This window comes from Olea europaea, chromosome 11 (genome assembly GCF_002742605.1).
Source record: "Olea europaea var. sylvestris chromosome 11, O_europaea_v1, whole genome shotgun sequence".
In the NCBI taxonomy this organism is placed as follows: domain Eukaryota; kingdom Viridiplantae; phylum Streptophyta; class Magnoliopsida; order Lamiales; family Oleaceae; genus Olea; species Olea europaea.
In genome coordinates, this window is record NC_036247.1 from 23,368,311 (window position 1) to 23,381,121 (window position 12,811).

Genomic DNA, 12,811 nt, shown 5'->3' on the forward strand with positions numbered 1-12,811 from the left:
TCGTAACAAATATTCTTCATAGACAAAGGGGTGGCATTAACCCAATGTGTTGAAGATGTGTGTTGAAAATAGTGTAAACTTGATCAATGAAATTTTAGAAGTAAGAAGATGTTCAAAATTATCAAGAAGCTTAAATAAAAGTTTGAATATGAATATATGACCTAGTCAAAATTCAACTTGATTAAGCAAAAGCTTTTATTGGATAGAAGATTTTTTAAAACATAAGAAAAGCTCGTTATTAGTCGAGAGTTATTGAAAGAATTACTTAATCATCTTGAACTCTTCTTCTATTAAGGGAGTGAAAGTTACTTAATTATTTTGAATTCTTCTTTTATTAAGGAGGTGAAAGTTACTTAACCATTTTAAAATATTCTTCTACTAAAAGAGACTAAAGAAAGTTACTTTATCAACTTAAACTCTTCTTAATTTTTCTATAAATAGATGTATTGGTATGTATTTTAAACTATTAGGTAGAAGAGAAATTTCCATGTTTGTATAAGAGAGAAATTTTTTTTTTTTTTTTAATAGAGAATTGTTCTATTGTACTAGTTATATATTGGGTGATTAATGAAAGCTTATTTATTTGAGTGAAAAGTGATATTCTATCACGACTTCTACCCATCAATGTGGAGATTCAAGTTCAAATTGCAATTAATTGCTACTATACAATTTGTAGGAAAATTGATATTACCTAAAATCGAAGATTGTGAGAGATTGGTTGCAGCGAGTTCTTCACTGTGAGTGGCATCCAAATATTAATTCAGTTGAATTATCTTCCAGAAATTTCATCTACAATTGTTACAAGTAATCGTGACAAAATTCTATTCCAACCTAAGTTACTACAATTTTGGATATTCCAATGTATTCCCTGTTGCGAACTCCTATTTTTGGGTCATCTGGAATTGAATTTGATTTGTTGTCCAATATCAGAAATTTCTATTTCTGATAAATTTAATTGCACATGAATTATGACATGATTTTCAATGAATCTAATTGCTGCAATTTTACATATGTGTTGTATCATCATTTTGTGATTTAAATGATATATGCGTATGAATTTTGTCGTGTCTATATACCTATTTATTTGCACCCGAGACTCTGTGATGAATTTGTATGATCGTCCCACAAATAAAAATCGTTGTGACGACAATATATATGTACTATAGTTGATGTTCTTCATATCTGAATAGCTTAATATATTCATCGTTGAAAGATTAAGCTGTCACTGCTTGTTCTATCTATTTATGTGATGTCTTGATTCATATGTGATATCTATGTGGTTGTTATATTTGTTGTTTTGTAATTTCCCAATCTTGTAAGATCTTCATAACGTGCAAATCAAGGACTTTTGGATTGTACCTAGTGGATGTAAGTATCTAGATCTAGTTGATATGATCTCCGTCAAGATGAAAATTGATAGCAACACTGGTGTCTTGAAAATCAAGTAGGAAGTAGATAAAAATATGTTTCTGATTAAGATTACAAATGACATATCATTTCTTTTCTACATAGAGCTGAATAGGAAGAATTCACGTTTAACCACTTATGCACTATGCGTTGAATTTGAAATTTTGAAGAAATCTTGAACCATAATCCTACAGATTGTGAACTTCATTTGGACAACTCATATTCGCCAGTTAGTGTTGAATTGAAACATACACAAATGTATAATGTATTGAGCAGTCACCTTTCACAGCCCTAACGATACATGACTTTGCCTCTAGTATACAGATAACACACGTGTTACCAGATGAAGGAGATGAAGATAACTATGGTAAAGTATCAAGGAACATCAATGAATGTATTGCTGCTCATAAGATTTTCCAAGATAATAATTTGACAACGAAAGCTATGAATGTGATTGATGAAATGGATAAATCGATTCAAGATGATTACAAATTTTGAGAGTTTTTTTTTTTTTTTTTTTTTAATTAAAAGACTTGAAGACCATAATTTGGGAATTTCCTTTTGGCAATATAACTAGGCGAGATGTACCATGTTTGGAGTGATTATAGCCATGAATTGATAAGATGAGAGAAGTATAATTTTGTAGATATCATGTTTACTATTAAAAATGCAATATTTTTTGTTTAAAAAATGTTTAATAGTAGAATATGAGTATCAAAAATATGTGGTGTAATTTCCACTTCAGGGATTTTTCTTCCTCATTCTTGTGGGCCCTTGTACGTGGGCTGTAATAATGAAAAGAAACTTTCCAAATCCACTTTATTTGGGCTGGGCTTAATCAACGTTTGAATACTTGGATAATGAAACTCACAATCAACTCTAATATAGGCCCATATAACATTTTTTTCTGTATCAGTATTTAGTTCGGTGTAAATAAGCATTTTGACGGGAATACCTTTCTGTGATATTTTCTCTGCCATGTCCGCTAAAGACTTGGAAAAGAAACGGATATTCGGCAGGATAGGTTTCACTAAAGTTCATGCCAAAACCCTCTCGATCACTCCTATCGGTTCTATATCCAATTCCTACTGCTAAGGATAAGTAAGTAGGCAAGGGGAGACTTTCTTTTTCTAACTAAAAAAGCATAGGAAAATGGATTCTTCTCGAATTCCTTCAAAGATGCTTTTTTGATTCTTTATAACGAGAAGATTCCAATGGATAAGCCGTAACCGTGGAAGGGACTACTTCCCCTACCACTGTTAAATAACACCCTCTTCCCCTAGCATAGTAAGATTTGATCTCCTTCTCTGATCTATGTTTGGATGTCATCATCTTACCTTGGGTACACGACCATTAGTTGCCTCTCTGAGTTGTTTGATTTTTCGATAGCTTTTACATTTTCAAAATGAAAATAAAAGTTGTAATTACTGGAATAAATTTTTATTACGATAAAACTCGTAAATTTGACTTGTCATTAAATAATAAATAACACCCACCATTTTCTTGTCTTATTCTCTTCGTCCTCAGAGAAATTTTATGGCTTTGATCTTAAAAGTCTCTAAATGTATAAGACTAACAATCATGCTATAAGTACAGAATTTTTTGACTGAAAATCTTTATAGACAATACATGTCGCGATATAGTTGAAAGATGGGAAAAAAGAAACAAAACTGTCTAAACATATTTTGTCACATTAGCATCAGTACATACTCTGTTAAATTTTCCCTGTAATTCAAGCTTTACTCTAAGCTGTCTACGGTCTTCGCAAAGTGTTAAATGCCTTGAATCGACTTGACAAAGTATAATAGGTATAGTTTAAAACTTTGTGAGTTGCGTAAACGAGGTTGATCACAACGAAAAAACAAGAAGGTTGATCTCAGAACGATCATTACTATCCCAATGTCGAGCTCAAATGTTGATTGGAAGGCGACTGATCAGCACAATTCAAATAAAAATAAAATCTCAAAATATTTCAAGGCACTTTGTATCCACAAATCTGGAGTCATCCATAAGTATTATCCATTTATCTACGCTTATTTATATCTATTTATAATTTAATCTGTCTATAAATAATTCTCAAACATACTCTTCTATACTACCAAACGTGTCTTAATTGAGCTTCCCATACGACAAAGTAATGGTAATACTTAAGGAATTAAATAAATACCTCTTCAATTTTTCATTGAACTTTTCACTTGGATGCCATTAGAAGTAATCTTCATTAACTGGTCTATAATTTGCCAAATATTCCGTATTTTTACCTAACTTTTTTTTATTTTATTTTGTTAGAGCTCACATTTGACCTAACTTTTTTAGTAAAAAATATCAACAGAATGTGTGGCAACTGATTTTCGGTGTCGACACGTGTCATTAGGACAACGTGAGAAGTGAGAACAATTCATTTGTCGAATCTTATTCCCAATGTTGGTTTTTGCTTAGTGTCTATATTCAAATTACTAAAACTCTTCTACTTTGCTCACTGGATTCCCTACTTTGTCATTACAAAAAGGATTATGAGTCTGTTTGAGAGTGATTTTGAGAATTGATTTTTTGATCGTTAGGAGAAAAGTGGGGTCCACCTGTGAGAGAAGAAGTCAAATAAGACGGTTAGAATAGTGAAATAACGGTCCAAAAATTAATTTTTTAAATGAAAAAATCGCTCCCAAACATGCCCATGGGTCTTTCATCTTAATCATAAGTTTAAATAACTAAGCTTTTCAACAATGTAAAATGTGTTCAACATGTGTTAAGACCTAAATTTGATCCCAATGCGTCGAAGACGAAGAAATTTGAGAAATAAAATTTATTCTTTTTAGTAATTTAAATTTTTGAATAAGGATGTGCCATAAATTAATAAGATATGTAGATATTTAAACTCATTTTATGAATTTTATTATTTAATTAATGCTATTTCGATGGTGATCATTAATAGTGAAGATAAATAGTATTTCTCTAAACTTTTAGACTATTTAATTCAATATTAGATAATTTATGAATTTAGCATTGTAATTATATCAGAAAATATGATTAAAAAAAAAAAGAATAGACTTGCATATAATTATAAACTATAGAATTGCACAATTTATACGTTGATTCTAAAGTTTAAACACCAAGTCTTGGCTAATAGCCCAATAGACAATATCACATCGCTTGTATACTATATTTCTGTTTGGTGAAAATTAAAATCAAATTTTAAGAGATTTTGATAAAAGTTAATAAAATGTGTGATCGAAAAATTGTGATTTTTATAAATTACGTTATTAAAATTAATTGTTAACTCTAATTTACATTTTCAGTTCCACTAAATAATGGCTAACCAACTATTCCATTAAGCATGTGGTGGAATTTGATTAAGGCCTAATATTTCCCTACGCACAAAGTCAAAGATTCTGCCACCTGGCAAGGCCGCCCTGCCAGTTGTCCTCTTTCTGTGCAAATCTACTTAATTTTTAGACGGTGAGCTTCTCACCTCACTCACTTGTGTGCCAAATATTCGAACGTGTCGTTTCAGCATTATATCTTGAAGAATCGAGAATTCACGCGTCGTTTTTATAAAGTAGTGCCGCGTTTTGCTTGCGTGTGACAGAACCACACGATTATTTTGCCTGCCGGTGAAGTTTGCATTGAGATTAATACAAAATAAATGAATAATAATGAGTAATAATTCAGATATGTAATTAAAATTATTGTCTGAATTGATTAAATTTATGAACTTATTTATAAATTGTATTCAAACGGAAGCTTAGGGTGTAGTTGGTTTGCATTTTCGTTTTCTATTTTGAAGTATTATTTTCGAATTATAGAAAACGTGTTTGGTTTGTTATTTTGAAAAAATATTTCTCAAAATAGAAAACTAGAAAATGCTTTTGGTTTAAAATTTTTAGAAATTATTTTATGACATTTATTCAATTAATTTGATTATTTAGTAATAATAATTTTAAGCTAATACATTACTAGATAATATATATTTTAAACTTGGTGAATTTACTATTTTCTCTTACTACAAAAATAAAATAATAAATAATAAATTTTTAGAAATTTTTTATGACATTTATTCAACTAATTTGATTGTTTAGTAAAACATAATTTTAAGCTAATGTATTGCTAGATAATATATATTTTAGATTTGGTGAATTACTATTTTTTCTTGTTACAAAAAAAAATAATAAATAATAAATGTTAAGAAATTGTTTTATGACATTTATTCAAATAATTTTATTATTTAGTAAAACATAATAATTTTAAACTAATACATTATCAGATAATATATATTTTAAATTTGGTGAATTTACTATTTTAAAAGTACTGCTAAGCATTCCTAAAAATTATTTTATTAAAAAATCCAAAGCAAAAAAAAAAAAATCGCTTTGGACATTTTGGAAAATTAAAAACAAAAAACAGTTGAAAAAGGGCAAAGGAACGCCACCTTAATATTTTGGTCCACTCTTTCTCCCCATCTCTCTGTCAATATTGCCACTCTAAAGCAGAGTTTACATTTAAATATTCAAATAATAAATTTATTATTTTCCCTAACTTATAAATGAAAAAATATATATATTCAGCAAGTAATTCATATCATAGTTTCAAAATAAAGAACTTTTTCGTTATTCATTTTTACTTATTTAAGAAATTATTGTTTTTTAAAACCTATTTACTTACGTACAAGTAAATTTAAAAGGCAAAATTATGATCGAGCTGCCCTTGGGATATATCACAGTGGTGCAAAGGATAAGGGTGGTGTATACTCAACCTTACTGACAGTCGTAGTGTGAGGGTTCGATTCCTGAAACATGGATTCAAACTCTTTGTGGGCACCAGTGTACAGACAACTCTTGTTTCCTAGCCTGTTGGGACACATCCCGCGATTAACCTCTTTCACGATACTTCAGGGACGGGGCGGTGGGAGATCCTTAAGGATGGGGTTCAACCCTTTTTTTTAATGATCTAGCTTCCTAACTTTTCGCATAATGCAGTTATGGGCACACAGTCGAAGGTTTATTGAGTTATCAACCTATTTAATATGTAAAATGGAGTTCCTAATTAGTGAATAAAATCGTCAACGTGAATATTATAAATCGTGGACAACTTTCACATGATTTAAAGCTTGATAGGAAAATTGTCAGCCGACGTAATATTTCTTTTCAATTTAACTTAAATCCTAATGCTAGCGTTCCTAGCCTTGAATATATAGCAGATTCTAGCAATGTCAAAGAATCTTGTTCTAATGTTTGCATCACAGTTTCCTAAATTCACATATATTTACATAAATAGAGGACTCAGAATTTTACGTTAAAAATTCTCAAATATTCTACGTAAAAAGTTAGAGAAGTTAACCCTAATTTCTCGGCATCTAACCCTACCCAAAAATGGTATTGCGTGTCAAGAAGAGTAATGGATCCAGCATGGCTCCTACTTCCTTAGACACGAAGCAGCCGCCCATGTGTAAGGGGTATTATGGTAATATAACTTCATTTAGTGGTAAAGTACCACTTGTTTTTCTATTCTTCTTTATTTTAAGTTTTCCTTTGGCCTTTCTGGGGTCTAAATTCCGCTTGGTAATGTTCTAGAAAAAACGGGAGTGAGAGTCGTGACCAGTGATTAGCACACGTGGCTTAGCTGAGACGTTTCTCATGAACCTTAGGTGTTTTTCTAGATAACCAACCAAAAAGGAAATTCCAAGGTCACTTATTGTAAAAGGTTTTTATTGTAAAAAGTTCTAACACGCTATCCAATCAAATTCAATCATACACCTCACTTCAACCGCCCACTCCCCCATTCCCTTCAAATAAAAGATATTTGATATATTAAAATTTATATAATAGTTTATAAGATCTCATATGATATTTTATCATTAGATAATTTAAAACATAATCAATTTTGCTATTCAATCATTTCACTTCAACTCATCTTTTGACACTGTTTCTGAACGATTTCTTCTGGCAAAGTAAATTAATTCAACGACAATAGCATTCAACAATTCAACTAGATTAATCGGTTTAATTGGAAAATTTGAAATAGATATTTGCGTGATTAAAAATCGTTGAAATAAGATAACAATCGATTGGTCCGGCTTGAAATCATTATGATTATGTTACTTAGGGTATGTTCGGAAGTGATTTTGAGAATTGTGGAGGCCACCTGTGAGAGAAGAAATAAAAAATTACGACTGGAATAGTGAAATAATGGTCAAAAATCAATTTTTTAGGTGAATAATCACTCCCAAATGGGGGGCATTAGTCATGCTACTTGTACAAAATTAGTTGATAAAGTTTGTTTACAAAACTACATCTACACAAATTATTTCAAAAACACCTTTTTAAATAATTTGAAATCAAAGGTCAAGATTCTGCCAACACTTATTTTGTCAATTATTTTTGTCCACTTATTTTGTACAATTAAATTAATTGATAAAATATACTGTTAAATGGTACAAATTCTTTTCTAATATAACTTCTAAAAGGGACTTTGTGGAGGCATAGCTCGACTCTACACCCTACCCATACTGTAGACATTTCTTGTTTTGACTGCCCACTTACTTTGTGCAATGTATGAATATGATAAGGATGAATTTGTAGATAATTCTAGGACCTTAAAAAAAGCTAAATTTTAAAGCACGGAACCGCGTACAAACTTCCATTTTGAATTTTCTAGGATAATATGAAGTGTCTTCGTGACAATTCAATCTTTTTTACACAGAAATTTAACTGGTCTTCATTTAATTAATTAATGTACCCATTCAAGAATTCTTTCCACAATTTAGTGGAATGGTGTAAATTCATTGCATCTCATGATTCAATTCATTCAGCTATATAATAACATTAATTAATTTAATTAGAATACTGGGGCGTTTGTTTCCCATTTTTGTAAAAATAAGAGTAAAAAATATAGCCGTTATAGGTTCTATACAAGAGATATAAATTCAAATCTGGTGGTTTAATGTGATGGATAACGATCATATTTTTCATTTTAATGTAAAAAGAATTAGAAACAAACATGGACTACATTTTATTTCATAAAAAAGTTAGCTCTAGAAACACTAGCAATATATTTCTAGTGCTTGTATACTATACAAAGATTAAGATTTTCAACATTTGTTGTAATATTGTTTAGTATAGCTTAGGGTAGTTTGACATGATTTTTAAAAAGTCAAAATGAGCTTTTAAGGTTTAAAAGCAACTTTTAGGCTTGTTTGATTAATTTTGTACCAGAATTTCTTTTGATTAAAAGGATTTTTAGAGGAAGTTGGTACAATGTGACTTCCTCTAAAATCGCTTATGAATATAAAATTATTTTAAAAATTAGTTTTCAAATAAAAATTGAGGTACTTCCTTTAAAAAAATTTCTATAAGAAGTATAAATAAAAATAATGTCAAACAAACCTTTATATTGCGTGTTAAACTTGTAAATGTGAATTAGCTTTCTTAAATATCGTCCCTGTTTGACAATCATTATTTAAAAATTCTTTTTTTCACACTTCTTTACAACAACACATTTAAACAAGAAAATACTTTATGCATAAAATCAATTTTTTTTTTTAATTTCTAAACCACATATTTCATATTTTTTTTAAATTCACTATTCAAACTTTTTTTTTTTTTTTTTAAATAATGTCGATCAAATGGGGCACCAAACCAACTGTGAACCGTAAAATCTTGCATGAAAATGTAATAATAACTTAATCATTTCCCAAAATTGAAAAAGGAATCATATCATTAAGTCAGCAAGTGAATACAAATTACCTCAAAACATAAAGCACTTTCAGGGGAAAAATAAAAATAAAAATAAAAATCCTAATATGCGTGTTTTTGTTTTGACTTGGAAAAAGTCATCAAAGAACAAAGAACCTTCATTGTCAAAGTCTCACACACACAGACACACAGATAGAGAGTAGTTTCACCACCCACGCCAGTACCACCCCCACTCACCCACCCACCCTTACCAAAATTCAATCCCACTCTTATTGACCGATTACACCCTCTCCACCCAACACCTCAACCCAGTCTACACCGACGTGTGAACCCCACTCTATAATCTTCATCCTTATTTTTGATTAATTATATATAATTTCGGACTTAATTATTTTTATTAATTATGTAATTATTACATATTCTCTTACCTGTACTGTTCTGTACTGAACTTCCCCACGTAACTTCCAACTCCCCCTCCCTTTAAACACTATATATAAACCTCTCGAACCTTGCTTTACACATTCACTCTAATAACAACTAAATAAATTACTCCAGCTTTATCTCCTCTCTCTCTATAGTTTCTTGATTTTCTGGTGAAGAAATAGATAGTGATTATGGCACTCGAAGCTTTGAATTCGCCGGCGGCAGCGCCTACACCTGGCCTAAAGTACGACGACGTCGATCGGAATCTTGATTCATGGACCAAAGGGAAGCGCTCTAAGCGTTCACGGAGTGAAAATCCGCCAACTGATGAAGAATACTTAGCTCTCTGTCTAATGATGCTTGCTCGCAGCGGCGGAGACGGCGGTCGCTCCGCCATCATCAGTCCCTCGGTTAATACAGCCAATCCCGCTGCCACAACCGTAAATCTTCCTACCATAGACGATAGCAAGAAGCAAACAGAAAATTCTACTACTCCGCCGCCACCGACGACCCAGAACCAGTCATACAGCTGCAGCGTGTGCAACAAGACTTTTCCGTCGTACCAAGCACTTGGCGGACATAAAGCAAGCCACCGCAAGAACGCCACCGCCACGGCTTCAGACGATGGCAATCATTCGACGTCAACATCCACCACGACGGCCTCTCCAATTACTGCTTCTAATGTGTCTGCTCTCATCCCGAGAGGTAGACTACACGAGTGTTCCATCTGCCATAAGTCTTTCCCTACCGGCCAGGCTTTGGGTGGTCACAAGCGTCGCCACTACGAAGGCCCCATCGGTGGCGGGAGCTCCAAAAGTGGAGTAACCTCCTCTGATGGCGGCGCGTCCAGCCACGCTCCAAGGGACTTCGATCTAAACCTACCTGCAACGCCGGAATTTCCATTGCAGTTGACCGTTGACTGTGAGAAGAAAAGTCAATTTCTTGGTGAACAAGAGGTGGAAAGCCCTATGCCTTTCAAGAAACCTCGTTTACCTTTATTTGAGGAAAGATAATAAATTTGATTTGATTAAATTTAGCTTGGTTATGTAATTCATTAGGAATGTATTATCGGAACAATTTATTTATTCATTAATATATATAAAATTGTTATTTTGAGCAGTAATTTCTTGTTTTAGGCTTTGTCCTTACCTTTCTGGATGAAATTCATTGGAATAGTTAGTTATTGTACAAATGGACAATAGTGGTTTTTGTGCACGTCCATGAGTTTGTGGCTGACATTAGTTTCCCATGTGGTGCGTGCCTAAAATTGCATATATTCATTGTTAGCAAGAACTAATGATTAGTATGCGATTTGACATACTTGTTCAATTTTTATTATTTTTAAAATATATTTGTTAATTACACATTATTCAATAAAATAATATTGTATGAAAATTTAAAATTTATTCTAATTTTTTAACAATATATTCTGCATCAATCAAGTATTTAGAAATGCATTCTTCAATAAAAATTGAGTTCAAACAAACTTGAAGTGTGCTTGGAGAAATTCTTGTTAGATCACTAATGAGAATGTGCAATGGACAAATAGCTAGCTTATATCGACGTGAATCTTTACGTTCATACTTCCATTTATCAATTCATTTTAGGTCGATTTACTAATCAATGTTCAAGGAAGTTTTCGCTGTAATTTTCAGTTTTAGGTCATGTTTGATTCACATTCTTTCAAAAAAATAATTTTAAATAGTTATTTGATATAATTTCAATCACATATCTTTAATAAAATAATGTTATACACAAATTCAAAAATTTTTCGTATTTTTTAACCACACATTTTCTATCAATACACTATTCAAAAATACATTCTTATAGAAATAATGTGGCTCAAACAAGGGCTTAGTATACAAAATTATGTACCAATAATTTTACTACAATTTCATATGAATTGGAAAAAATTTATAAACGAATCAATTTATAAGTTGATCAAAATAAGTAACGAATAAATCAATAATAATTATTGATCCATTAAATTTTTAATTGAAAATAAAATATGATCACTTATAAATTAATTTATAAAGTTTATTAATGGAAGTTTTATTTTTTTAATATATACATGGTCACGGGCACGCCACCTCTTATCATCTGTTGCAATTGTAGGCAACACTCCCTCCATTAAAGCAACTTGGTTTGTGCGTAGCCGGCTAGGTGTAAGTTATTCTTATTCATGCCATATTTAAAAGTTATTATTTGGAATTACTTTTCGTCCACACTTATTTTTAACCACATAATTTACAAAGAAAAAAAAAATTAATTTCACATTTTTTCATATTATTTTCATATATTTAAATCACACATTTCTTGAAAAAAAAATCGAAAAATCACTTTTACTTCACACAAGCACTTAATAAAAATGGATTTAGGTCGACATCTCAAAGTGGTTTTTGAATTAGCGCATGAGAAAAACTATTTTAAGAAAATTACTTTTAGATAACATATAATTTAGGGCCCATTTGTGCCCCTTTAATTTCAAAGAACGATGAATGAAATAATGATTGATGTTGAAATATGTGATTAAAAAAAAAGAACAATTTTTAATTTATTTATAATGTTATTTTAATAAAGAATATGTGGTTGAAAATAGTTACTCTAGAAAAAATAATGTAGTAGAACGTTATAGAGGGGTTGACAAACAGGGGCTTAATAATCAATATGAACAAATGTGAAAACAATAAGATTATTAATATTATGTCTACCGTGGCTTGATATTATTGTTTTGTCAATTGACTAAATAAATAAAAGATGAAATATCTTGCTTGAAATCCCACGTGTTTTATAAAACCCAATTTTGACATTGACTAGAGAAAAGGTCATAATAAAAAGTTAAAAGGTTCGGTCAAAATGAACTAAGATATAGTAAAAAGTAATTATGAACGTCAAAATATTAAAATTTTATTGCATAGAAAATATTCACAATATTAATTGATTCTTACTCGTCGCACTATCACAATTCGTCAAATTACATCTCAATTTTTCTCGATATTCATACCAAAAGATCATCTCAAATGCATTTTATGAACAGTCATTTAGGTGACGTACAAATTAAAATACTTGTTATTTATCGAAATTGTCCTAAATAATGTCTATTTTTTGTCATGTCAGTTTAATAAAGTTATGCACCGCCACATCCATTATACATCATTCAGTTAAGAGAAGAAGAAGTAGTTGCCACTCAACTCGTTACTTGTCCTTAATTAATACAATGTTGTTTGGTAGACTTAGTGTTTCGTCAAATCAACTTTTTTTTAATTGATTATTGTTCGTGGTCATAACTATCC

The 12,811-nt window shown here is 30.8% G+C and overlaps 1 protein-coding gene across 1 annotated transcript; it reads left to right on the forward strand.

Moving 5' to 3' along the window:
* Positions 1-9,603: 9,603 nt before the first annotated feature.
* LOC111403806 (zinc finger protein ZAT10-like) lies at positions 9,604-10,717 on the forward strand. The gene has a single exon (XM_023032425.1). The coding sequence runs from the start codon at positions 9,710-9,712 to the stop codon at positions 10,529-10,531; it is 822 nt and encodes a 273-aa protein (XP_022888193.1). The 5' UTR covers positions 9,604-9,709; the 3' UTR covers positions 10,532-10,717.
* Positions 10,718-12,811: the final 2,094 nt, after the last annotated feature.

What these genes read in the sequence shown, in the direction of transcription:
- LOC111403806 (XM_023032425.1), top strand. Translation starts at nt 9,710, where the DNA reads ATGGCACTCGAAGCTTTGAATTCGCCGGCGGCAGCGCCTACACCTGGC.